This window comes from Daphnia pulex, chromosome 2, assembly GCF_021134715.1.
Source record: "Daphnia pulex isolate KAP4 chromosome 2, ASM2113471v1".
Lineage (NCBI taxonomy): Eukaryota > Metazoa > Arthropoda > Branchiopoda > Diplostraca > Daphniidae > Daphnia > Daphnia pulex.
In genome coordinates this window covers 3500768-3527334 of record NC_060018.1, presented here as the reverse complement: position 1 = coordinate 3527334, position 26567 = coordinate 3500768, and the positions used below count along the sequence as shown (strand labels likewise).

General features: G+C 43.8%; 2 protein-coding genes and 2 long non-coding RNA genes across 10 annotated transcripts in view; 3 read left to right on the top strand and 1 right to left on the bottom strand.

The window, feature by feature from the left end:
* Positions 1-9820, top strand: part of LOC124188439 (neuronal acetylcholine receptor subunit alpha-10-like) — a 35383-nt gene extending 25563 nt beyond the window's left edge. For both annotated transcript variants that reach the window (XM_046581073.1, XM_046581072.1), the window contains exons 2-9: positions 2136-2317; positions 2920-2964; positions 3907-4016; positions 4504-4684; positions 4786-5140; positions 6606-6723; positions 6959-7403; positions 8910-9820. In XM_046581073.1, coding sequence (XP_046437029.1) covers positions 2136-2317; positions 2920-2964; positions 3907-4016; positions 4504-4684; positions 4786-5140; positions 6606-6723; positions 6959-7403; positions 8910-9329 — 1856 coding nt within the window. In that variant the 3' untranslated portion in view covers positions 9330-9820. The remainder of the gene's footprint in view (positions 1-2135; positions 2318-2919; positions 2965-3906; positions 4017-4503; positions 4685-4785; positions 5141-6605; positions 6724-6958; positions 7404-8909) is intronic.
* An 836-nt stretch (positions 9821-10656) lies between these two features.
* Positions 10657-11410, top strand: LOC124188436. The gene is made up of 3 exons (XR_006872356.1): positions 10657-11014; positions 11076-11219; positions 11309-11410. It is a non-coding gene; the product is annotated as an uncharacterized LOC124188436 (long non-coding RNA).
* A 90-nt stretch (positions 11411-11500) lies between these two features.
* LOC124188434 lies at positions 11501-12779 on the top strand. Its single transcript, XR_006872355.1, has 4 exons — positions 11501-11646; positions 11720-11837; positions 11910-12351; positions 12558-12779. It is a non-coding gene; the product is annotated as an uncharacterized LOC124188434 (long non-coding RNA).
* A 4870-nt stretch (positions 12780-17649) lies between these two features.
* On the bottom strand, positions 17650-26521 carry LOC124188422 (R3H domain-containing protein 2-like). Of its 6 annotated transcripts, none has more exons than XM_046581049.1 (12): positions 25639-26521; positions 24579-24694; positions 23668-23756; positions 22401-22967; positions 21978-22326; positions 21399-21904; positions 21074-21334; positions 20586-21002; positions 19782-20522; positions 19522-19713; positions 19232-19421; positions 17650-19154 (listed from the first exon to the last, which is right to left on the bottom strand). In XM_046581049.1, exons 2-12 carry the CDS (start codon positions 24592-24594, stop codon positions 18823-18825), a joined length of 3660 nt encoding a protein of 1219 aa, XP_046437005.1. In that variant the 5' UTR covers positions 24595-24694; positions 25639-26521; the 3' UTR covers positions 17650-18822. The 6 variants fall into 6 exon arrangements, with proteins under 6 accessions (XP_046437005.1, XP_046437007.1, XP_046437008.1 ...); XM_046581051.1 differs by having other exon boundaries at positions 21089-21334; XM_046581052.1 differs by having other exon boundaries at positions 19232-19418; positions 21089-21334; positions 25639-26520.
* Between the last annotated feature and the right edge of the window lie 46 nt (positions 26522-26567).

Genomic DNA, 26567 nt, shown 5'->3' with positions numbered 1-26567 from the left:
AGAGCGAAGAGATTTGGGCATCTTTAACTCGAGTCGTAAATAAAAGTACGACGCAGACTTTTTCCTCGTCTTATCTTTTCTTTTGTTTTCAAAAAATTTCAGTTGGGAATTTCTATACCCTCCTACCAGTCTTTGAATGTACGGTCGTTATTCCGCGCACTTGACAAATGGTGGATGAGAGTGAAAGGGGAAAAAAAAGTTTTGGCGGAATCATAAGAATCCAGTAAGAAGGGAATGCGCCCACTCTTTTTGCCCCTATATCCTTTAGTGCAAACTAACCTCCTGTCATCATAGGGCGTAGGAGTAGTGTTCTCTGAAACTCATGTATGGTACCCCATCAACCGGCATGCAGTTTCGACACCGAACGCATATTTCATGAGCAGCGATGGCGTTAAAAAAAAAAAGAATCGACCCATCGCTTCGAATGCGATAGTCGTCCGTGCCACCCGAGAAAAACCTGAATGTATACCAACTACAGCCCCACGAACCCTTCATCTCCAATCACTTGATTGCAATCGATACCGTAGAAGGAGCAAGGGATACGAAAGTTAACTACGTTCGTTCTTTTGTTTCCTTTTTGCATTCGTATTTTTTCGCTAGCTCTGAGCTGAGCTGAGCGGCGTTAGTATGCTTTTGGGGTGCGCTGGGTTCGGCTCTACTGATGCATTTGTGGACACGAATATAGACCCCGGTCATCAAAGAGTGACATGGCGAAAGAGAAGCGCAGACCCCCCAAAAAATAAAAAAAAATAAAAAAAAAAACCCCAAAAAACAAAGCAGTAGTTTTATAAGTGCGCGCGTTTTAGCATCACGACGATGTAAGAATGTAAGATCCTCTTCCGAGTGGCAGGCCGGCTTTTATGTTAGGATTTCGCGGAGGCGAATTGTTCCCCTTCGCTTTTTGAGATTCGAGCAAGCAGGCTCGATCGTTATACAAGAGTGTAGCCTATAGCGCCTGTTCGGTGCATTCGACCGGATCATGGGTGTGTGTAGTTTATTTCGTCTACGTTCCGCCTCTTTGAGCATATATTTACCCCCATGGTTGCTGGGCGAACAAAAAAACAGGCAAAGGAGGGAGAATTTCGGAGCGCCATCATATCACCTCTGACGCATAGTGCATACTCCCTTCCTCTCTGTCTTGACATGGATGAGCGGCCGGAACTGGTCCCCCCCCCCCAAGTCCTCGGCAGAAAGAAAAGGACGACGCTACGACAGCAGGGTATTGGTCCATCTATTCCGGCAGTCTATTGAAATCCATCATTTTTTTCCCCTTTGTTTGTGATGTATACATGCAGTGCATTGCTGCGTGCACCTCTATTTGCTAGCGTGATATAACATGTAGAAAGTCCATAGAAGATTTTATTGATGATGCGCAGCTCGCGCTGATTTACCACTTCTTGCCATTAGGTATCACGCATATCCCGGGAGATATTGCCTGAGAATTATTTTACTGCGTAGGTGGTTTACATAAAACGACGTGGGCTGAATCTAATAGAAAAATCCCCCGCCGATCCTATCAGGAATTCAACTCGAGCTAGACGTATAATAATTTCCAGATTTCTTTGCGCTATCTCATTCCATGTCACGTGTTTGAGACCAGCTAATAACTCTGATTTCAATCCTGTCGGCTGGAATTCCTTTTCTTTTGGTATTCGCGTCGTTGCGTAAATGCAAATTAATCGCCTCCCGCTTACATATATTAAGAGCAAATATGTATAACGCGATAACTCTATTTACGGCCCATCTATTGCAAAGTGCGTCCCTGTGAGGACCCCGAAAAAAATTATATAATCTCAGCTCTTCTTCCTATTAATCCGATACTTGTAATGAAATTATACCAATATGGTATCCTAAAGGAGATAGGGAGAGCTCCATGATGGATGACGCCTTGGTTATACATACGACAAAATTTCATTACGTTCGCCTTTGCCGATGAAGCAAACATGCGTCCATCATCTCTCTTTTCGTCCGCCCGTTGTTTCTATTCTTAAAAAAAAAAAAAAAACGAGTGTTATTATATGCCAGTCGGTGACGTAATTACTTGATTAATGGTGATTTTATTGTCAGTCATGATTTGATTTCACCCCCTTTTCTCATACGTCCCTGTTTTTGTCGGTCTATTTTTGTTTGGATAGGGATGCGCTATTCTAGAGGACCCTTGTCGGTGGCGGAGGAGGTGGAGGGTCGTGAGAACGACGAGAAGCGGCTGTTGAGGCACTTGATGCGCGGCTACGAGCGTGATGTCCGGCCAGTCAAGAACGCCTCGACGCCAGTTGTCATCCAATTGAGCATCACTTTGACTCAAATCTTCGACATGGTAAGTCAACAGAAAACAATCTTAAGAGTTCTATTTCAATTAGACCAACATTCCCCAACTATCTATCCGACGTAACTGTATCTCTTTTTTATCCATCCGTGTCGCATTTCTTCGTTTTATTTCCCCCGCAGCTTCATCCCCATTTCTTGTAATCTCCTTTCGTTTCGGGGGATTTTGGCTGAGAGGGGGACAGCCGAGAGAGCTGGATCCCGGCCGAACCTTTTTACATGCGCAGCAACGGCGTCTGCGTGCGTCTTATATGTGCTTTGGTGATATGAATCGCAACCCGCCACTCGTTTGGAATTGCTGGCAACGACGGCCAAATTCTCCCATCCAGCGACCCAGCCCTAGCCCAAGCTAACCAGCCGGCGACTGAGATCCTCGAATTGATAGCTTCATTCAACGCACACTCTTTTTTCCACACTCCCACTACATCCCCCCCCCTCCACACCCTGTTTTTATCCGTAGTGTTCCTATATATATATACGTAGTATATATCTATATCTATGTGTGTTTATATGTTAAGGCTCTTTTCCTGTAAATTTATTACTCCCCTTTTTCTTTCATTCTTTTCTCTTTTTCTTTCTTTTACACATTTCTAGGACGAGAAGAATCAAGTCCTCACATCGATCGTCTGGCTGGATCAAGTAAACAACAACAACGCCTCTATACCCCCCGTCTTATTACTGCGTTCTGCGCCCCTCTGTATTGTGTGTTTCTCTTCGTTTGCTATCGGCCTATCTCTGGCTGCCGGGTCTTTCTCCTTTTTCTTTTCTTTTTTTTTTTTTTTATTTGTCCCGTCCACACAGTATACTACTTTATCTGGCTGAATCATCAGAATGGGACTGGATAACGGACGGTATTGCTGCTCTTAGTTGTCACATCTCTTTCATCACGGCGACCGAAAGGCAAAAGAAAAAATCGGGAATCCCGAGAGAGAGATGATGATATCCGGTTAGTTTCATGATGAGGAGCGGATAATTGGCCAACGACCAGATGGAGGGGATGGAAAACAAATTAGCAGGGGCAGATGGTTTTGTTGTTTTCCTGTTGTTGCTCTGGTTTATTTACATTTGCCAGTCGGATCCCGCGTTGTGCCAAACTAGATGCGCAGCCGGCCGGCCGCAAAAACAGGCAAGACAAAAAAATTGCGCCAACTCATTGCAGCAAGACGGCCTATTAGTATTCTTGGCATTTTTCACGTATACGAATCCCATCCGCATTAGTCACAATCGATTACCTTCCACCGAACACCCCATCAGTAAGAGGCTGTGTCTAGGGGGGATACAGAATACCCAGAACTTAATAACCAACCACTCTCGATGTAGAGCAAAATCCGGTTCTTATTTCCCCGTTCCTGCGCTCCGTTCTCGAGATAAGCTACAACGGCGGAAAAAGATCTTTAAAACCAACACGACTAAAAAAGGGAAAACCTTCACGGCAGAGATACAGCACCGTATAGTTTCATAATGAAAAATCAACTAACTTTTTGTGTTCGCTTCGTTACCCCCTCGCTTGTTTACTTTTTTTGCCTCTCAACTTATGCCGCGCTCTGCCGCTTCTTCTTTTTTTTAATATTTTGGTTACAGGAATGGAAAGACGAACTTCTGACATGGGATCCCAACGATTTCGGTGGATTGAAAATAATGAGAATGCCGTGCGAAAGGATCTGGTTACCTGATATTGTCCTCTACAACAAGTAAGTTGGGGCTTCTGTAGTTCAAACGAATTGTCCCCTGCACCCTTTTCCTAGCACTGTGGTGACGGCTTGGCGGACGGAAAAGTTGTCGAACTCATCACGATCTTCGATAGCGTTACGTAGACCTTATTACGTGTGTAGTTTTGACGGAGAAGTCGAAGAGGCGTCGTGATTTGGCGCTCCATTCCAACTCGCTCATTATCGAGTTGACACGAGCGTGCGAGTCTGCTGACGATTCTTGGACAGGCTGTCATTTTCCCAATATGAACTTGCGTCAAGTTGCTTCTATATTTCCTCCGTGACTTTATAGTTTATACTGTACAGCAGCTGCCAATGATTGGCAGGGAATCAGTTATGTACGTGCCTCTGTATGGCGCTAGAATTCGACCCACAACATCATTAAAATCACGACGCCTTTGACGTGTGTGTGTGTGTGTGAGTGAATACGTGTAGGCAGTAACTTTTCATTTCTTTCATCCTATAACAGCGCGGATGATTACACTCGCGGGTACATGAACAGCAAGGCCATGGTCAGTTATGACGGCAACGTATTTTGGCCGCCTCCCACCAAGTTTCGGAGCACTTGCCCTGTTGACGTTACATATTTCCCGTTTGACGACCAAACGTGCGTCATGAAACTCGGCTCGTGGACCTACGACGGATTCCAGGTAAGAAAACGTTGGTTTTCTTCGGAAAGGTGAACAGAGGTCGCTCAACTCTCTGAACCAATTTTTGTTTTGTCTTTTTTTGTTTGCTCGGGGTTTTTAAGGTGGACGTAACTAATCGAACATCGGAAGTGGATTTAACCAATTACGTGCCCAACGGCGAATGGGAATTGTTGGAGGCGCGGCTCATCCGCAACGTCGTCTTTTACAGCTGCTGCCCTGAACCGTTTCCCGACTTGACGGTGACGCTCAAGATCCGCCGCAAGATCCTTTACTACATGGTCAACGTCGTACTACCCTGCGTGATGATGTCCGTCCTGACTCTGCTCGTCTTCTGTCTGCCTCCGGAATCGGGCGAGAAGATCGCACTTGGCATCACCGTCCTTCTGGCCTTTTCCGTCTTCATGCTGGCCATTGCTGAAAAGATGCCGGAGACTTCCGAGTCGATACCCCTCATCGGTATGAAATGCTTTTTTTTTTGTTTGTTTTCTTTTTTTTTTTTTTTTAATTTGGCAATGTCACCGTTGACCGGAAGTGATGGCTGCGAGAGTGAGGGAATAGAATGGATGTTCCTTATCTTTGATTTGATTTCAATTTCAAAGGGGCTATTCAGTCCTGAACGTTAGAACCGACAATAAAAACTGACGCGAGCCTATTACAAGAATGAGCCACCTTTGACAGAACCGGTTCTTGACCGATCGGTTCCCTTGCTTCCGGGGTATTGCAGTGTAACCGAATTGGCTCACAGACTTCCGTCGTAGTAACCGCCCGTATCTGTCACATCCACTCCTTGCAGCAGTCTCGCATTCTCTCTGTGCTCCAATAAGCTGATTCGCCCTTTTTTTTTAACCAGCTTTTCTTCCAGCTGTATCACGTTGGTTATTACGCACGCCCGCCTGTCTTCTGTCTGTTTGATCGCCTTCAGTGTCAGATTGCTGTGAGCTGATTAACCCCGTTATATAGTAGCAAATAGGCTACCACAATTGCTTGGGTGTGTTCGAGGAACGCTGACTACGGGGGTGTGGGCAGCGTATATTTGCTTTCATTTCACATTTCTCCTCGTTAGTGGGCCGTGCAAATAAGGTGATGTTAATCTCGTCGTTGATCATTAGGACTGCAGCATCCCTCGGTGCGTCGCCCACTTACATCCTTCTGTGGAAATTTATATTCTTTTGGGCTGGTAGACTCGTTAGTTGAGGATTTTTATATTAGCCCAGTGTGCGCTTTGTGTGAAACTTCCTGTTTTGTCAAATTCTTTTTCCGGCAAGCACGACGGCGAGAGATGATAACGAACGACGTTTTTGTGGGGAACGGCTTGACAAAATCATTTTTTTTTGTCAAGGACTCAAGTCACAAGATTTTTTGCCCACTATACTTCCTATCCTATCCGGTTTAGTAATCCATTTATACGCCGCTCTATTCCGACATAGAAAGTTGCGAGAAGTCACTCCGCCTGGAATGAGGGAAAAAAAAAGAAGAAGAAGAAGAAGAGAGTGGAATATCAAGGATGGCGGTACTGCATGGCGCCGTCTAAGAAAGAAAGAATGTCTCCCGGGGACTTGATTTCAGGACGGCCGACTTGCTTTCTTGTGATCCGGAACGGGGAGGTCTCATATAAGAGGGAAATATCATGTCGGCAAAATCGTCTGCGACGAATATAGAGTAGGGGCAGACATAAAGGCGCTGGGCGACCACGGGGAGATACCAACGATGAAAAGGAAAGGACTAATTAACGTCTCTCATTCTATCCGACGTCTCTCACTACTCGCGGCCATCACTATTCGGCTGCCAGACGGTGTGTTGTTCCAGTCGGAAATCGAATCAAACGGAATCAATGCTGTTTCTCTAAGCGACCTTTGTATACATACCCTCTCGCCATTACTCATGATGTTATGATCCTGGTTTCCGCCAATGGCATTAATAGGGATTTATCTGACTGCTGTGATGGCGATTACTTCCATTTCGGTGGTCATGACGGTGATCGTTCTCAACTGCCATTACAAGGGACCGACCGCCAAGCAAGTTCCTCGCTGGATGAGAAGGTACGTCATAACCAGCAGTCCTCGCCCACCCGTCACATTGACACGTAGCACAAGTATAATATCTATCTCGTCATATCTGATGCTCGTTGAAGCCAAAATGAAATGGATAAGCGGATGGCGAGATACTTGACGTGGAATGAGAAATGAGGAATCGCCAACAAAACAGGCGACTAGACCGGCTGAATCCGGTTCGATGAATTCATCTCCGAATTTTTGCTTCATTTTCCCGTTTTAGATATGTTCTCAGATCGAGTGCCGGAAGATGTAATGATCATCATCAGAAACGGCCGGCGGCGCATTATCAAGCCTTTGAAGAGGCGGCAGCAACTGCAGCGGCTGTGGCAGCAGCCGGTGCTAATACGCCTGTCGTTGGGCCGACCGGCAGTTGCCTGGGTAACGGATGTCGTCTCAAGAGCGGAGCGTCCAGCAACTCCGCCAGCCGAGAAAATATTCCTTCGGCCGAATTCATGCACAGCGGTGGCGTTGGTGGCGGCATCGATAACTATAGAGGACTGCCCAATCCGGCCTCTAGTGTTTCCACCATCCCGATGACCCTCAACACTTCCGCCCCGCCCCAATCGTTTCGATTCCGCGTCGCCGAGTATTCCGAGGAACGAAAACGCAGTTTCGTCCGACTCAGCCGAAAATATCGTCAAGCCCAGCAAAGCCAAGGCGCACAGGTTCGTGCAGAGTAACTCCTAAGTTATTTATATATGAATTTATTCGGAATTTGAATGCGGTAGGCAGCCTGCTTTAAAAATGTCATTTTTTGCAATTTTTTGGGGGGAGCCAAAAAGGCTTTTCATTCTTGTCCTTTACTTCCGTCTTTTTGCGGCTCGTTTGCATAACACGGAAAAGCCCCCGAATAATAACAGACGAAATTAACATTTTCAGATGTTTTGTCAGTTTGAACCGAAATTGGAAATGCTTGCGGGTTTGACGTCATTCATTCTAGTTTGTGCGTACGTAGTTGTACAAATTGGTATGACAGCACGAAATCCCCTTTCCTCAGCAATGTATTATTAATCCAAGTTCAAACTACAAACTCCTTCCTTGTCTGCTGCTTCATTCATCATGAACTGCAGATATCTGAAAGTGGCCTGTGCGCACTTCTATCACGAGGACGTCGGACAAAACTATTCCGATTCGGTTCTTTTGCTTTTGATCAAGCAAAGGGAATCTTCTGAAATTACAGCAAGTTCTTTATACGGAAGCTAATGAGAAGATCAATCAGAAATCTTTCACGGAAACAAAGGCTTTTTTAGATAACGGACTGTTCAAGTTAATTATGTCAGATGATAGTATATCAAAATCAATTGTTAACTTATACCTAAGCTAAAGAACGGTTGTAAATTGGGGAAAATGAGAAGACAACGCAAGCGAGTTGTGAACGATTCGTATTGGTGCTTGAACCAATTTAATCTCGGAAGAGTTTCCTATGTCTTTTTTTTTCGCTGTTTTTTTATGACGAGAATGAATGGGGTCGTATAATTCGGTAGTCGACAGACTTTTTTGGACGCCGAGGCTCTGTCAGTCCGTAGTTCATTCATCTGATGTGCACGGATTCATCGGTCATCGCGAATAGCAGCAGCGTTATCCGGCTGTGAGCCTGTGACAAGTCAAGTACTTACACAGAGTCAAGTCGTTGTACTGTTTGACGGCGTTACTTAGTTTAATAACCTAGAAAGTCTCAAGGGGGTCTATGACAAAGTATCTCGGTCTAATAAGTCTATTGCATTTTACAAAAGAGATTGCTATGCCAATAACACGCTGGCTGGAGCTGATTAGAAATGCTTGTGTCATATATACTTGTGTACCTTGTGAGCATGTAAGCACACAAATCAATCGAACATCTTCATCTATTGGAGTTGGCTTTCCCATCCACTCCGCCCTTGTTGATTTATGTGACGTTCCGCTCCATATCTGGATACGAACAAATGATCGATATTGTAACGATGAGTTTCAATGAAGATGATTGTGCTCTTATATGCCCGATGTAGTATATCACACCGTCCTAATACTGTTCTCGTGGCCACAAAAATCTATTAGATTGCTGTAGATTTCATGATTGGTCGTAACGATTCGCTAGTATAGTATGGGGACTAGCAACTAGCTATACCCAATGAAAAACTGTTTCTGTGCGAGAATTTGGCCTTGATTGTTTTCTTATGTATTTCTCTTTACAGACGGAGAGCGAAGATGATTACGGTGAAGCCATGCTATCCATTAGCGTGCCACCTCCTGGTCTTCTCCATTCAACACTTCCCGTTCCTGGTATGGGGGACACTGCAATGGAATCGGGAGGCCTTTGCCAAACTTGTCGGAGGACTGCGGGACTGGGCGGAACTGGGTGTAACAAACCCATTCATTCACCGTACGCGTTCAACGTGTCGAATGATCAAGATAGCATGATGCGCTATTTCCTCGACCGGCAAAAGTTCACCGAAGACGGCCAAGCCGTTGTCATTGAGTGGCGCCAATTGGCCGCTACTGTCGATCGCATTCTATTCTGGGTATTTTGCGTCATGACTTCCGTCTCATCAGCTCTCTTTCTCATAATCATACCTGGATACAACCGTGGTTGGTTCAACCCCAAGCCACTTTGAATAGAATAATACCTCATCGGTGAATGCAGTCAAATGTATAAACCAGACTTTGACTGTTGCGGAGTGTTGCGGGGGGGGGGGGGGGGGGGGAGAGGGGCACTGATCGTGTTTGAGATGAATTTGACGTCCTCCAGAACGGCACACGTTTTATTTGAATTAGGAAAGATGAAGCAATTTCTAATAAATGCGGCTGTTTCTAGCCCTTCGATCAATGAAGCTTATCCAACCCAAGCCAGGGTGAAATTCTGTACACAGAGTGTGTGTGAGTGTATAAGTGTGTGTGTGTGCATTCTATTTGATTTTGATACTTCTGGCTAAAAGCCTCGTTCCCGCGCGCAAGAGGACTTTGCCTCTTTCAGTGCTTAAAGGAGCCTATATAAGAATATAGACCTTCGAGGAAAACAGCCACCATAATAGCGCTTGATAGAACGAGAAAAAACTGTATATGTATCTACGTAGTTAGATCGCAAATAAAAAAAAATAATACTTGACGATTTGCCGTCTTCTTTATTCATAATTCATATTTTAGAGTATTTAGTAAAAAAATGTACGAATCACAACAAATACCGATTTCAACTTCACGCCTTGCTATATAAATAAATAAGCAGTGTGAAAAATGTTTCGTTTCTCGTACGCTGCACGCGAGGTTCTCGATAGAATTATTTTTCCTTCGTAAATCCTTTGGATCTTTCTCATTTATTTTTAAAGAATGAGCGAGTGATCCAGAGACTTTTAAATTTATGGAATAACAAAGTTCACGCGTTTTTAATATTTTTCTTTCCGGAAGTTAACCGCGGAGTAGGTCAAAACGGTATGGCGAACGTAGAACTCCAAAGACAGAAGAACTCCACCGACAATAGAACCCCAATATTTTAAATAATTTTCAAAAATGTCTTTGTATGCGACAGTAGAACTCCTTTTTTTTTAAAATATTATTAAAAATACCCGACAATAGAACTCCAGTGCCCGACAGTAGAACTCCACTACGCGACAATAGAACTCCAATAAATTTTAAAATCTATTTAAAATATTGGGGTTCTATTGTCGAGTGGAGTTCTTCTGTCTTTGGAGTTCTACTGTCAGCAACCCGTCAAAGCTCATCAATTATTAGGCTAACATCAATTTAGACCCAAAATTTAAAAAAAATTCTTTTTGGCGTTAGATGAATATTCACTGAGCTACGGGCACATTTCTTATCCGGAATTAATGTAAATTAGCTGATTCCAGAAATGTAACGTGCATCCGCATCACGTTATCAGCCAATACATCCAACAGCGTTATAACATTTACGCTAGATGTCACTCGCTATTATTGTTCTAGACTCCCGCTGTCTCCTGACTCGAAAGATGTGTGCTTATTGTGTGCTGCTGTGTTCTGTTTCTGTATGAAACTAAATGAAACTTATGAAACCAGATAAAACTGAATTTTATGAATTTTCCATCGGGAATATTGAAACCACTCCAGTTTTATTGATACCCGAATTGTATTTGAAATAATTTGCACCATAACTCAACCTCAACACCAACAATGTAGAACAACTGAAGAGAACTCAAACATTCAGTGACAGCAACACCTACCTACGTGAATAACCACAAGAAGAATACCAATCTCCAATCTAGATGAGGATTGACATTGATTACAGTTCCAGATTAGGCAACAAAATATCAGTGTTGAAGAAAAGCAATGTTGGTATAAAAAAGTGTCAAATCGACGAAAGGCAACTCAGTTTTTGCTTTCATGTTCAAGGTTCTAAGCAGGAAAATTTGGCCTGAATGACGCTGGTCTAAATGTCCCTGGCCTGAACATCCACCAATCATTGCTAGCTGTTAATCTTTTCATTCAACATTTTCTACAGCCAATTTCTTTCAACGTGAACAACAAGATAATAGAGTAAGACTTTAGCAACTTGTCATTGTTGTTTTTTTAAGTATAATAACTTTTTCTAGATTTATAACAAAATTCCTTATTTCTCTTTTCAGACTCTGGAATCTCTGGGTCACGACCGACATGAGCGTGAATGCTGCTGGCCAAGACAGAATTTGAAAGCCCCTCTATCACGAGCTATACCAAGCTATACTATTTGAGGCAGGTTACTCCCACTATACAGTTGACAAACGACATAAAATTCAAATGCTTTTGGCTAATAATTCGTTATTTTTGGGTAACAGAAATTGCTATCTGGAATTCGACGAACAATTTGCTAAAGAGGAATTTCAAACGATTGTCAATGTTGAGGAAGAAGATGACGGTTCCATGGAATCAAAACAAGACAAAATGGAAGCTCTGATCATTTGCTCTCTTCATATTTGAGAACATGGTACATAAACATTTTCTCTAAACTGATTATGAATTTTTTTACAAAGTTATTTTTCTGGTGACAAACTGAACAGCTTCTCAAGTTGCGAGTCTTCCGCCATCCTGCGTGATCGTTTAAATTCTTGTGAAATGCCCACTTTTTACGACACTAAAACCGAAAAGCTGATTACAAGAGTCCCACTTCTTTCTCTGGTATCCTCATTTTTTTAAAGAATCAATCTAATTTTTTCATTCATTATTTTCTTGTTTGTCTGCTGTATGCAGGTGAAGTTAAGTCGCATTTAGCTGACTGGTCTAAGGATGGGTCCTTCCCAGAAAAACGAAAAGGACAACACGGTAAACGATGGTTCGCTGTTAGCTAACCCTATGCCCTTTAGCTGCTACCCTTTGGAAACCTTCAGCGCAGTGATACTGGAATAGTGGAATACCAACTGCAGCATCACCTTCAACCGCACGGCATTCAGTCGGCAATACTCCTTCCGTCGCCCTTGAGCATAGGAGAGAAGGGCGTGTTACCAATTATCATTCGACTTCCCAACCGACGGCCGGGTGGTCAACCCCCCACTGCTTACTACTACCCCTGCTCTCAAACACAACACGGAATTTGGATCTTCAGATTGTTTGACTGTTTGTCCATTTGTGATGACGCCATAGCGGTTTCTTTGGGCAGACGAGGTGATGATGATTTTCGTCAGGAGAATATTGCGTAAGTATCGAGTTTTTTTTTTAGGTCTTTGCCTGTTATTGCTGTGCCAAGATTCAGGGGATTTCAAACATTTCTTGTTTACAACGCAAGATGGCTATAGCAATAGCATGGCTTAGATCATTTTTCAACCTTTCAACTCTCTTTAACATGTGAGATTAATTATTTTTTCTAATAATAACTTCTCTTTTACACTTGAATTTTGATAGTCGGATGTCGTCGAAAGCAATCCAGCCGTTTCTTGAAATCCTTGGGAATTCCACTAACGTTCTGCTCCATCCGTATCTTCGCGACGTACGCTCAGCAAGCTTCACTGCTTCACTGAGCACTTCTCATGCTGCACAACTTTTCTTGCTTCACTGACGAGTTGGATCACTTCAGTATTCGCTTCCGTCCGCTGTGACACACCTGCAGTCACTCGCCACGGGATTATGTCCAGGTAACCGACAATTGACTTACTTTCGTAGATTATCTACTAAGTATCTACTTGTGTTAAACTCTGTGTCTGTGTAATAGTTTCCAAAATCAGGCCCTTCTTACGCGCAAACAAAGTTTTACTTGGACGTTTCTTTTTCCTAACGCTAGATGGCTTTTTGATAATTTGTAGCTGTCAAAACAGTCAGTTTCAGTTACTTTGACATCTCTTTAAACATTAATTGGCAGTTATTTTGTTGAAATATTTAGTGATAACTGACGATTGCTATTCCAGCAACAAAGCTCACTTGTTAAATTTTGGATCATTGCTTTTTTTTTCTACTTCCGGTTTGCTCATTTCAGTCAGTAGTTCAGTAAATATTCATTCGAGGTACAAAAGAACCACATATTCGTGATCCTCGTCAAATTTGTGGTAAAGTTCATGTTATTTTTTTTACGTATTCGTACTTCCGGTTTCGAAAATTTTCCTGAACTATAGTTCAGGAAAATTCTCGATTTTGGCCAAATTTTGGATTTCGTTTAAATCACATCTAATCGACCCCAAATTTCATGGAGATCACGAATATGTGGTATAATTTGACGACAGCTCAATGGTTGAGGCGCTGTGGTTACTTCCGGTTTACTTCCAGAAATTTTTTATCAAACTAGCAAGTGAGCTTTGTTCTGTGAACAGTTCTCAATGTTGAAAGCTAAATTTTAAGCAAATAAAAGCGCGCCTTTAAAATTGTTAGCATAAAAACCAGATCAGTGTACCTATATGTAGTTTGTAACTTGTATTGGCATGCAACTTAATAAGAATTATTTTGTCTTTATTCAGGTAATGCATACGTCGATGGTAGTGCAACGTCGAGAAGATGGACACCAAAACAGCGCGGATCATCATTTGTTGTTGGTAATATGTTTTCGTTTGTGTTAGTTAACCCGTTGGCTGCCACGCCTTTGTTCTCCCCTAGCTCCTTAGCACGGGCCGCGCTGTTCGGTCTCGTGGTTTACTGCCGCGGGGTCGGACAGTCGCACCAGCCCAAGATTCGCCGCAAGGCGCCTGTTAGGCAGTGCACCATAGGGACTTCCCCCTTGTCGATACGGTGATGGATTCTAGAGGCGTGCATTCCATCTTCTCCTGTCACCGTGTCAGCCCGGACTTGTCAGCAATGGCAAGTCCCACCTTGGTCATGGATCCTTCAGACATGGCGCGTAGAGTAGTAGAGAGCAACCTACGGGTTGTATGGCGTGGCAGCCAACGGGTTAACTTAAGTGTATGTATGTATGTATGTATGACTTGTATGTATGTATGTGACTTTAAAATGTGGTGGAATTGTGGGTGGAGGTGGGACAATAAAGCAATTCCTTTTACAAGTTTTTTGTTCATTGTCTTTTCATTTATAACTCCAACTAATTCCACGAAAATTAACTAAGATTTGTTTAACAGTTGTATCAATATATTTCGTACGATTTTGAAGTTTTCTTGAAGAAATCGAACACTTGAAAAATGCAACTCAAGATTATTTTGTAATCACTACGCAGGACGTCTCTTCGTAACTTACCCTAAAAACAATCGTCAAAGCATCAGGATATGTCCGGAGGGCAGTAGTTTTCTCTATAACATGACGCAAACAAATCACAACGCAGCATACTGGCCTAGAAGAATTCCAACACAAATAAAAAAACCTGTCGCAATGTTAACAAGGTAGGAAGGAATTAAAGTCTTACAATCCAGTTCAGTTACTCACATTAAAAATATTTATTTTCTCATTAAAGATAAACAATCAATTCCCAGTTACGAAAATGAAATAAAAATGTCTGCTCTAGTATTTAAGAACCTTGCAGTAAATTGGGGAAGCGTAGGTTGTGGTGTAATATTCAGATGCCTTGGTAGCGTAGTAACTCGAGGCAGAGTAGTGCTTCGGAGCTCCGGTGTAGTAGGTCGGAGAAGCGTAAGTAGTGGTATAATACTCCAGTGCCTTGGGAGTGTAGTACTTGGGAGCCGCAGTGCAGTAGCTGGGGGCAGCGTAGGTTGTAGTGTAAAACTCCGGGCATGGTGGTTTACTAATCAGGAGCCTCTGTGCAGTGCAGCATACATGGTTGGATAATGTTCGACCTTGACGATGTAGTACTTGGGGGCTTCGCCGACTTCGCCGACGGTGTAGTAGCTAGGTGTAGCGTAGGCTGTGATGTAGTAAACTGGAGCATCAGTGTAGCATTACGGTTCACCGTAGTACGAAGGAACAGCCGCTGTGTACTCCGGTGCCTTGCTGGTGTAGTACTCCGGTGCCTTGCTGGTGTAGTACTCCGGTGCCTTGCTGGTGTAGTACTCCGGTGCCTTGCTGGTGTAGTACTCCGGTGCCTTGCTGGTGTAGTACTCCGGTGCCTTGCTGGTGTAGTTATGAGGGCCTCGGTCGTTACGTAAGTTATTGTTGTGTAGTAAAGCGGCGGCGTTGTGGTTTGCTATCCGCCATTCACAGGAGACATTCGTACACCAATGGTCGACCCACCCAGCCATCAACGATGCAACACCCAACGGTAGCACAACGCCATAGTTAACTACACAATAAAGAATTTGAAAATTAATTTTCAATAAAACTGGTCATAACTAGAAACGATAGCATTAATTCACGACCCGAAAAAAATGAATATTTACCAATGATTGCGAACTGATTGCACTCGATGAAGAAGTCAGTTGATGCGTAATACTTCGGGGCTTCGGTGTAGTAGCTCGGAGCAGAGTAGGTTGTAGTGCAGTACTTGAGCGCTTCGGTGTTGTAGTAATTAGGGGCCTCGGTGTAGTAGGCACGGGCAGCATAGTAGTCGTGTAGTATTCTGGTGCCTTAGTGGTGTAGTACTCATGCTGCTGTTGCTTGATATCCACCACACTCAGGAGACATTGGTACACTCGTGTTTGACCCAGCCATCAACGAAACAACACCCAACAGCAGCACGACGCCATAATTAACTATACAATAAACAATTCGAAAATAATCTTTCAATTAAAAGTGGTCATATCTAATCATCAAAAACTAAAGACGGGATAGAATCGATTCACAACTAGAAATAAAAATGAATATCTACCCATGATTGCGTATTGGTTACACGATGAGGAATGCAGTTGGTGACAGATAGAGCACTACAGTTGTTGCTGTGTCGGAGATCCTCACACAGCTGATTTCTATCGTAAGCTGGGGCACCGTATGTTACAGTATAGTACTTGGGCGCTTCGATGAAGTATTCGACCGCTTTGGTGGTGTAATAAGCCGGAGCCTCGGTGTAGTAGCTGGGAGTAGAATAGCACCAGCTGGGAGCATCAGTACAGTAAGATGGAGCAGCGTAGGTTGTAACGTAAAACTCTGGAGCTTTGGTGGTGTAGTACTTGGGAGCCTCAGTGTAGTACTCGGGCGCTTTGATGACGTAACTCGGGGCAGAGTAATACTTCGGGACTTCGATGTAGTAGCTCGGTGCAGCACAAGTTTTAGTGTAATAATCTGGAGCCTTTGTGATGTAGTACCTGGTGGCTCGGTGTAGTAAATAGGTGCTGCGTATGTTGACGTTGTGTAGTAGTGCGGCGACGTGGTGTAGTATTCTTTCACTGCTGTTGCTTGGTATCCACCATAACCAGGAGACATCGGTATACTCGTGGTCGACCCAGCCATCAACGATACAACACCCAACAGCAGCACGACCCCATAGTTAACTAGACAGTAAACAATTTTAAAATTAATTTCCAATTATAACTGGTCATATCAATAACTGGAAACAAAATAGAATTGATTGACGACTGGAAATAAAAATGAATATTTACCCAAGATTGCGAACATATTTTAAATGCGATGAAGGAGGCAGTTGGTGACAGCTCTGCAGTAGTTACCTTGTCGGAGATGCTCACTCGACTGATTTCTTTTGCCTTTTCTCTCTCCTTTTATACGATTTTTTTCATCCCCTCACCTCTTAGGCCTGCGGCTATTTTACCTTTTTGATAATGATGCAAAACTTTTCTCGTTCTTTTCTCACCCACTCTTTTCTCTGTTCTCACCCAACCTCTACACCTGCATGATACGTTTTACGTAAAATGATCTCCGTGACCTTCGAAAGTGAAGGAAATGCAAACTTTCCTTCTTTAGGTTGACGTGGCTGGGGATGGGTCTACAAAAACCAAAATCAAAATGAATACCAAATGGTTTTGTAACACGTCCCGTTCTCACCCAACCTCTACACCACTGCATGACACGTTTTATGCAATGATCTCCGTGACCTTCGAATGTGAAGGACAGGTGGACTGCCTTTTCCTTTTGCAGGTTGAAGTTTCTGGGGATGGGTCTACAACAACCAATATAAAAATGAAAATGGTTATGTAACAGTAACACATCCCGTTCTCACCCAACCTCTTTTTGACAAGTTTAACGTGCCTTTCCTTTTGCAGGTTGTCGTTGCTGGGGGTGGGTCTACAAAAACCAATATCAAAATGAATACCAAAAATGGTTACGACTTAAATCCGCCCATGCAATCTCAGCTGCAAAAAGCCCCCGACACGAAAACAGATTAAAAATAATAAAATATGAATTAATAATAAAAGATCTTCAATTAAAAAAAAAAAAAGGTGATATCTATTATTTTATAATAGTGTTTTATGGCTCTGATTGATGTGTGCATCTTCTCCTGGGGGTCTAATATGTGCATCACTCAAGAAAGGACATATTTAGTTTTAGACTTTTAGTAACATCATATTCATTTGGAATGGAAGTAATCTTACAAAAAACAAAATGTTGCAGCAGGAAATTCCTGTTTTCCTCAGAGTGAAAGAAATAGTTACTAGTAAGCAGTAATTGTCTATGATACTGATTTAACAAAAAGGTTGAAGCTGCAATTTCCAAGGAATGCGTGCCCACATTTTTATATAGGTCCAATCACGATACAGGTGTTGATTTTTAATGTACTCTTAACAGTGTTCCTTTAACGATAGTTATGAGAAAACTCTAAACAAATAAAAAGGAAATACAACATATGCATGACAATATCCAATGAATTTGTCCAAAAATATCAGTGACTGAGGAGCCAACAGATTAGATAGACTAGCTAGAGATAATTGAAAGAGAAATAACACTTCCAAAGAGTTGAAAAGCACGATACCTTCATAATAATGTGGCAAATGAAAGATAAAAATGTGAAAAGAAACGTGTGAATTGATGTCAAGTATAGTATAGGTTTGTGGTATTCAAGCAGGGAATGAAACACTGTAATAAATAATAACTATCGATCGCCACAACAACGCCACAACGGTTCAGAGCAATTCAGAGGTTGTGAACCGAGTATTTCGGTGTAGAGAGAGATTCTAAATGGCTTTCCTAAATTTTTGTGAGCACTAGACTACATTACTGGAAGTGACAGTGTCAGATAGTTGGGTCAGAGAATTTCCATACTTGCATTTAAATAGATTTCTTCGGTTGAGTAAAGTTAGAGAGATTTTTCACAATTTAGAGGAAAGTAAAATGACGTAACTTGTGAAATAAGAAAATCACTTGTGGATGGCTGTAATTGACACTCCCCCAGGCTTTATGAACACAAACATTTCAAGGGTTGCCGCGTTGAGATTTTTAACCACGTACGCTACGCAGGAAATGATGAGAAAACAACTTTTTCGTTAGAGATTTTGTTAAGTAGTAAACTGATTTTTACTTATAATTTACTAGCACTCCCAAACGATTGCTTTTTTGTTAATTGCCATTTCAATAGGGCCTTTGAAAATTGTTAACTTTTAAAAACCAATTAACGCTTAATTTGAAAAGAGTGGTGATTGTTTGACAGAAAATGAGAAGTTAACGCGATGCCGCGATGGTATAGAGGATCTCCGAGATAACTATCATTATATAATTGTAGCGTTTGAAACTTATTGGTCATCACTTGATTTGCCTAAAAATTTTGTTTTGTCAAGGAAACTCCTAGCGCGGGAAATTTGACTTGAGTATAAATTCAATAGAGGTCTCCCTAAATTTATAGCTAGTTATTATCAGATAGTTCGTGTTTGTTTTGTTTGTTTGTTTTTGAAAGAATTTAGCTCGTGGGAGACGGAAACTGCTGAACAGGAGAGGACGAATGACTCTGCATCACAGAGGAAGGATCAGTCGTGAAACCGGCAGGGGCAGCGTGAGGCCGGAAAACTTGACGTCTGGTCCTGACATGTCGCGAGGAATTAAAGCCCAGCACGCCAGGCTGCTGATTCTGAATAGATGTCGCAGGACGTGGTAAAGACGAGCCGGAAAATGACGTCTGTTGTTGTTGTTGGATGCGAGGTCTCAACGTGTACATTGCTGGTGGCGCTGGAGTCGGAAGTGAAAACTGGCGGTGGAGTACGGTTGACGACTGGCGAATTGCTCCGCATTCCCCTGATAAAGACCATTGTAGGATATGTTGTTGATCACAGGCTAAATTAATCCCCTTTGATAATGAAAATGCAATCAACCTGCTGTGAGAAATGGCGATGGAAGTGAAGGTCCGTACAAACAGGAGACACGATTAGGAGAGTGTGGAGCTGCCACCATTCGATTGGATGGCATTTCCAGGCTGACTGTGTTATTAGTTTCCCTCTCCGGGGTGCCTCGATTCGTCCCAGCAGTAGTCGTCACCAACGACCAAGGAGATGAAACATACTGCTGTCAATCAATAGAGCCAACAATATTGACGTTTAGACATGTCTAGCGCCTACAGCAAAACCCAACACAATACATATAACCGTCAATGTCTGAAACTTACATGCGCGGCGTTGTTAAATTGATGATGAACGAGGCTGGAAGGGAAGTAATGTTGTCGGTTGCCTTGAGAGTGCGCAGTTGTATTCACCAACGGATAAACCATGGATGGGTAAGGAGTAACAGCCACATTGGCAGTCCCGTTGTAAGGCTGCTGCATTTGCTGGTGATGTTGCATCATTTGACTATTACTTTGCTGTAACGAATAAACCAAAAAAATGTTTCAGTCCTTGTAGTCAAATCTTACAAAATTTGAAATCTTACAGCTCGCATGGATGCCAGATAAGCGTTGGACGTCAGCGACGCTGTGGGTGCACTTGTAACAACGGTCGGCGGCGTCGAACCGGAACGTGGTGGCAAATTGTTACAAGGGGCTTGCATTTTCCCGTTGGGTATGTTAGCCGGCCGGATAGGAACTGTAGCGAGAAATTGCCCATTTGTTGAAGCCATTTCCACCTGATGAGTCAGATTTTCGGCTAAAGGATACGACATTGGCGGAATTCCGCCGATTGGCCTAAGACTAAGATTCTTCATGGCAGAGTACAAATCATTGGCGTCGATGGAGGCTCCGTTGTCGCCGGAAGGACCCAAACAGGCTTGATAGAGAACGTATCCATGGCCGTGAGCAACCGGAACTGCAACGCAATTGCCTTTCATTTGATCGTCGAACGGAGCTGAAGAATTGACTGTGGGGCCCTGAACAAAGTAGCCGTTTGGTTGAGAATTTGAAGCCGCTGAGACTCCGTTTGCCGGATGAAATGAAGCAAATTCCGGACCGAAATAAGCCTGCGGTTGGTTAACGTAAGTAGTTGCTAAAGTGGGTGAAATTGGGCTTTCGTAACACTGTTGCGCCCAAGCCGGATACACGGGAACGGACGACATTGACGATCCTTCGTTGTCTTCCGCTTTGACTACTACTTCCGGTCTGTCGTAAGATTCGTACGAGTTGTCTGCCTGTTCAATTTCTCCCATTGCATCACTGTTGGAATTGACGTTGGTTTCAACCTGAATTGAAATATGATTGAACTGCCTGTTATTGCCATTATAGTTTTAATCGAATTAGCTTACTTGAAAGGGTAGAGGTAAATGGGGATCGTATCTGTAGGCCGATCCGTCCGAATTGTAGAAAGGTTGACCAGTTTGCGGATTGATGAGAATAGAACCGGCTGGCACATCGTCTAAACTAGTGACTGCCCAAAGCAGAGTTGCATTATTAGTCGGCGGAGTTACGATTTCGGGAGTAGTGGCCGTAGCTCCGCCGACTGTTGCATTAGCGCGATTCCATTCCTGATTATAGCCGCCAGCATTTTGCGATTCAATATTGCTGCTGCTGCTGCTGTTGCACGTTGCGGCTGGCGTCCGTAATGGCACCGCCCGGCTGTTGCTGGGCACCGGAGTAGGAGATGGAGCGGCAGAATGTTGAGATTTGTACCCGGAACTGGTAGGACTGGATCGAGAGATACTGATCGAACTTGAATTTGAATCCTGATTTTTATTTTTAAAAATTAAAAATTCAATAATGTATAATCGACTTAAACAGTTTCAATGTAACCGACCTCACTTGAACGTACTTGTTTGGATAAAAATCGTGTGCCATAATTTTGTCCGCCATGATGTTGGGTGTTGATGACGTTGTGTTGCTGTTGATAGACACCCGGGGCTCCGTTGACTTGATCACCTCCTCTCATGACAGCCGCATTGGCCTCGTGCGATGTGCAAGTGGCCGTGTACCCACCAAAACTGTACGACTTGGCCACGGTCGGACGTAAAGTGTTGCCGTAGCCGCCGAGTAAGTCGCGACTATCGAACGACTCCACCTGTCGACGAAATCAAACAATTGCATTAATTTTTTAAAAATTAATATTACAGAAGAAATATTACCTTGGGAATGCGCATGTTAGTGCGAAGTGTTCCTTGCGTCATCCGTTTTGGCCATCGAAGAGTCTGGATGTCTTCGCTGTTTGTGCGTGAAGTCGTCGGAGTGGCGTAAGCGGAGACGGTGGATTCCGAGGACAGATTTTCCTTCCTCCTGGCTCCCGTAGTAGTGGCTCCTTCAACTGCTGGACAGCAGACTCCTTTTGGAACCAGCGTCACTTGAGGTTGGAAGGCACGGTTCTTTGCTTTGCTGTCCATGCCCAGCACGCAGTCACGCTCTTCCAGGCTCCGACTTCGGATTTCCGTTGAACGGGTGAACTTGTTGCCGCCGCCGCCGCTGTTGCTGCCGTTGCTGCTGTGACGGTCGGGTTCCTCGAACGAGACCGTTTCTCTTTTGGGATTCAATTTCCTGTTGGGCTCCTCCGGCAGGACGACATCGTCACGAACATACTCTTTGAATGCGACCTCCGGCAACCGCGTATGACGTGATTTACTCACCACCACGCAGTTACCTGTCAACCCAACCGAACCCAAATTTTCTTATTTTGAATAAGAAAAAAAGAAAATAGATTGACTCAAGACTACCGGATTGGTCGACATTGTGTTCCATGCCAAAGTAAGCGGCGACTCGGTGGACGAGCATTCGGTGATAGGAGGACATGGCCGGAAAGCGGTGACAGGTACGTTTGGTATCTCTAACTAGGGCGATCATGTCCTGTTCGATGCGCAACAACGTCATCCGGTCTTTGTAATTGCGGTGCAACGTCTCGATGATGAAGTGGTGCAGGTCAACTCCCGTGTTGTCTGTGTACAAATGCGAGCCGGCCGCCAAGTAAGCTTCGCTGCCGTTGGCTAAATCCGTGCTCGAATCCCGCGACAAAGAAAACGAGACGAACGAACTCGAACTATCTACGCTGCACTGAGAACTCTCCACCTGTGTCAAATACGACGGTTATTTTATGTCATCGTACGGTATTAAATGATTAATTTCAAAAATGAAATTCTCACCTGAACTCGAGGACGGAGTCGATTAGTCACTTGAGCCACTTCTTGGTGATGCGGTGATGAGGTTTCGTCGTGACTCTCTACGACCGTGATGACCAAAGAAGCCTGTTGTTGTTGTTGCTGTTGATTGTGCTGCTGTTCGTCGGGAACAGGTTGTGATGATGAGCTATTGGTTGTTGCGTTAAATAGAGGTGAAGAAGAAGGCGAATCGGGAGGCGGGGAAGCTGCTTCTCTTAAGGCGTGACTCCTCACCAGCAACTTCATTTTGTTCATTTTCTTGTGACGACACACGTAAAATTCGCCTTCGCTGCTGGTACTCTGGCTGGAAACGAGGTCGGCTTGATGACTGGAGCGCTTCTTCTGATCGTTCGTACAACTGTTGCGGTGATTGTCTTCATTGCTGCTGGACGCTCGGCTCGGCTCGTCCACCTGATCACCCACTTCAATTCCGGGCGAGCTGGTCGCGTATTCCCCCATCAGCAACTCTTCGTCCTCCATAGCCGATCCAGCCCAGTCTTCTGTGCTGCTGCTGGCCATTGCTGAGACTGGAGACTCTCGTATTTCGCTCAACTTTAGATGATAATAATAATATTACATTAGAAAAGAATGCGGTCATCTGATATTAGCGCGTAAAGCTTCCTATAATAAATCATTCAAAATAAGGTGAAAAACTAATTTGACTGCTGCTGTCTCTCTACCAGCAGAACAAAAGAAATGAATGATTCATCACTGCTGGGCTGGGCTGCTGCCGCCGTTGGATGTGGCTTGGATGCATGTTGTTGTTGAGAGAAGTTGGACCGCGAGTCAAAAGTCAATAAGCTTGGCTACAAACTAAAAAGGACTAACGCGTGGGGAAGAAGGCGTAGTCAAGCGGAGAGTGGATAAAAAGGCGACAGCCGAGACCAAGGACAAGAAGGAAGAGAAGACTATTTCGGGAGAGCAGCTCAGTGGCGCGCGCCACTACAAGTTACTAAACTATACTACTAGCTACTATACAGACGCTGGGCGCACTGAGCGCAGCAAGCAGCCAAACGACGGTGGAGAAGCTCAGCAGCAGCACGACAACAGTCAACCGTGAAAATGGTCGAACGTAAACACAAGATAGTAGGCGCAGATGGCCGCAGTCGAGAGTGTAATAGTATAGAAAGAGGCTTGTCGTATCAACGATTTCCTAATGAAATATCTCCACGTATCAACAGAACCTGTCGCCAACCAAAAGAAAGAAGAAAAAAGAGAAAAAAAGGATTTGAGGAAATCACACACAACTTACACTATCACTGGAAAGGTGATGGAACGGACGTGCTCTTCGGGAATTATGGATAGACGGATCTACAGGATCATTCCGGCTGTTGATGGTCTCTGCCGTTGGACAAACGATCGACAAACAAACAAACAAACGAAAGAAAAATCAAACCACAAAACAACAACAACAACAAAAGGGGCAAAAGAAATTTGACGCGCCAATGATTTTCGTCAATGAATAAAACTATTGATAGTTGATACACATAGTTATATTGATTTGAATAAGCCCAATAAATCAAATGTCTATCAATTGGCATCAAAGATTCAAATACACATTTATGATATGCAAATCGACGCCGGGGTTAAATCAAAACAGTCAAAGAATTTCCAATTCATTCCAGCTCTTTTTCTATCTTGAATAGTAGCAGCAGCTGCTTATGTTATACCAAGGTAAACATTGCCATCAGTTAGGTCAAGCAGCGAGGTATTCCGACATGGGGTTATATACACTCATCAACTTGAGTGACTACGTCCATCAGGAATCCGTTTATCAACCTGACATGGGTACACCTCAGACAACTGACACTCGGTATACATATTGTTATAGGATGTCTGTTTGACAAAAGTCTCTCAAGATCTACTCGGCAGTTTCAAACGGTAGTTTAATCAATAAAACATCAGCGTCGTCGTCTGTTGTGTGTGTACGAATAGAAAAAAGCTGAAAAAGAAGCTTCCGCAACTGGGAACGATTTATACCAATAAGCAGTCAGCGATTCAAGGTGGGTAGGGACTTTTGCATTTGAAAAGACACGACAGGGCGCAACCGCGCAGCAAATATCCATTAAAGATATGAATACAGTACAGTAGTGAGACTGGCGATCGATTTAACGTTTCAAGGTTTTGCATCATCATCGTATAGATAGTAGTAGTAGAACTTACTTTCGATTTGTGCCATGAAGAGGGAGCAGAACGATAAGAAGATGGCGCCCGGTGTGTGTGTGTCTACGTGTGTGGGATGTGTAGGAAATGGGATCAGTTCAAAGTGCGTTCATTAACTGCGGCAAATCATAAGAAAACCGACAAATGGGATATTAGATGTATGGTATCACAGCAGCACAAATGACGTGCGGTCCGAAGAACGAATAAAAAGTGTATCAACACGGCGTGAAAACTGAAATGTTTTCAATATCAAGTCACCGGCGGAGCTCTTTCGGGATAGGCATGCGGACTGCAAATGACAATTTACACACGGGCGTCTCTATAAACTCCTCTGTGTATGTGTGTGTGTCTATAATATCACATGGTGGTGTGTAGTAGTCTACAGTGCGAATGAAAGAAACGCTGATACGAAATCTCGTTAATGTGCTGCGAGGGCGGCTGGTGGAATCATATGTGTGTGCTTGACGCTTAATAGATGTGGAGGAATAGTATAAAAATCGTGAAGGCTATACCGCAACATCAACACTAAGCATAGACATACCACAACAGTAGAGGAGAGAGAGAGAGTCTGAGAAGAAATAAAGCGAATAATAACAGGGGGGCCGGCCATGTAATAATAATCCAAGTAGTAATATACTAACACATGCGAGGGAGCGCGCGTAGGAAGGCCGAGAAACGGAAACGAAAAGGAAGAAGAAAGGAGAAGAATGAAGGAAGGAAGAGGAAAAGGAAAAGTGGTAAAACGGGAAGGAACTAAGGAAGTGTGGGAATAAAGCTCGAAGAGACGCAAAGGGAAAACAGAAAAAAAATAACTCGGGAAAAAGTCAAATAGAAAAACACACAAGATACAACCGATTCCCAAAGATCGTCAAATGATGCTCTATACAGCCCATAGGGGAATAATGTATACACAGAGAAGATATAGCAAATGAAGTTCGCCATGACACCACCACAAAGACAAACTAGTACCAAGTCGATCACACACGAAAACGGTGGAATTTTTCACGAAAACACAAAAACGTATAAGGTAATAAGCAGCAGGGCTTTTTAGAATAAATACCTTGCGACGACGACGACGAGAAGAAGAAACGATGGCGTAATCGGTAAGCTATTTTCTAGCTCTTCAAATGGCGGAAGGCCAACGAAAATCTCAGCGGGCGATATTCTCCTCGGCGGCTGCTGCTGAGACTGGGTTGCTCCTGCTGCGTGTAGTACACAGTGCAGACTGTGTAGGACACGACGACCACGTCTTTTTACAGTTTCGATTCAGACGACGGTGGACTGCTGCTGTGTTGTTTGGCTGCTCATCCGTCCGGACACATTTGGCGGAATCGCATCTTCTTTTTCGACTAGTCCAAACAACAGCACCAGCAAATACACAGTCACGAATGCAATTCACTTTGATTGGAGTGGCCAGCAGTAGCGACAGTACACACCACCGGCTGGTCTCTCGTCTCTTCACAGGTCCTAGAACTTTGTCCGAATGAAGCGTCCAAGGAGGTGAAACAAACGATGAAAGAAGATGGGCAGAATCGTCGGGAGCTGCGAACCCCTCTCACATATATAGGGGAAAAAAGGAGGTAACAATGAGAGGGCTTTGCGTCTGCGTGAACGGCCCGCTATAGCTGCACGCCCGCGCGTACTATACAGCAGCAGAGAGACAAGGCATCTGCGCCAACATGGCCGTGTATTTGTCTATGTTACACACACACACATTCACGAGGGCTACTACACACTGCAGCAGCAGAGCGCCGGATAGAAGAAACTTTTGCAGCTAGAATTTCCACACAATCTCTCCGGCCGTTTCGAATCGACTCGCTATCCGCGCGCGCCCAACGCATGCGCGCAAAGTATATATAACATTTTTTTTTCTTTTTTAACAGTGTGCGCGAATAGTTGGAATATGTACAACTCTAGCTACTGCTGAGAGGAATGTTTCCAGCTGTATAGGCTCGCTCGCCCACGACTTTGCCCCTTTACGACTCGACA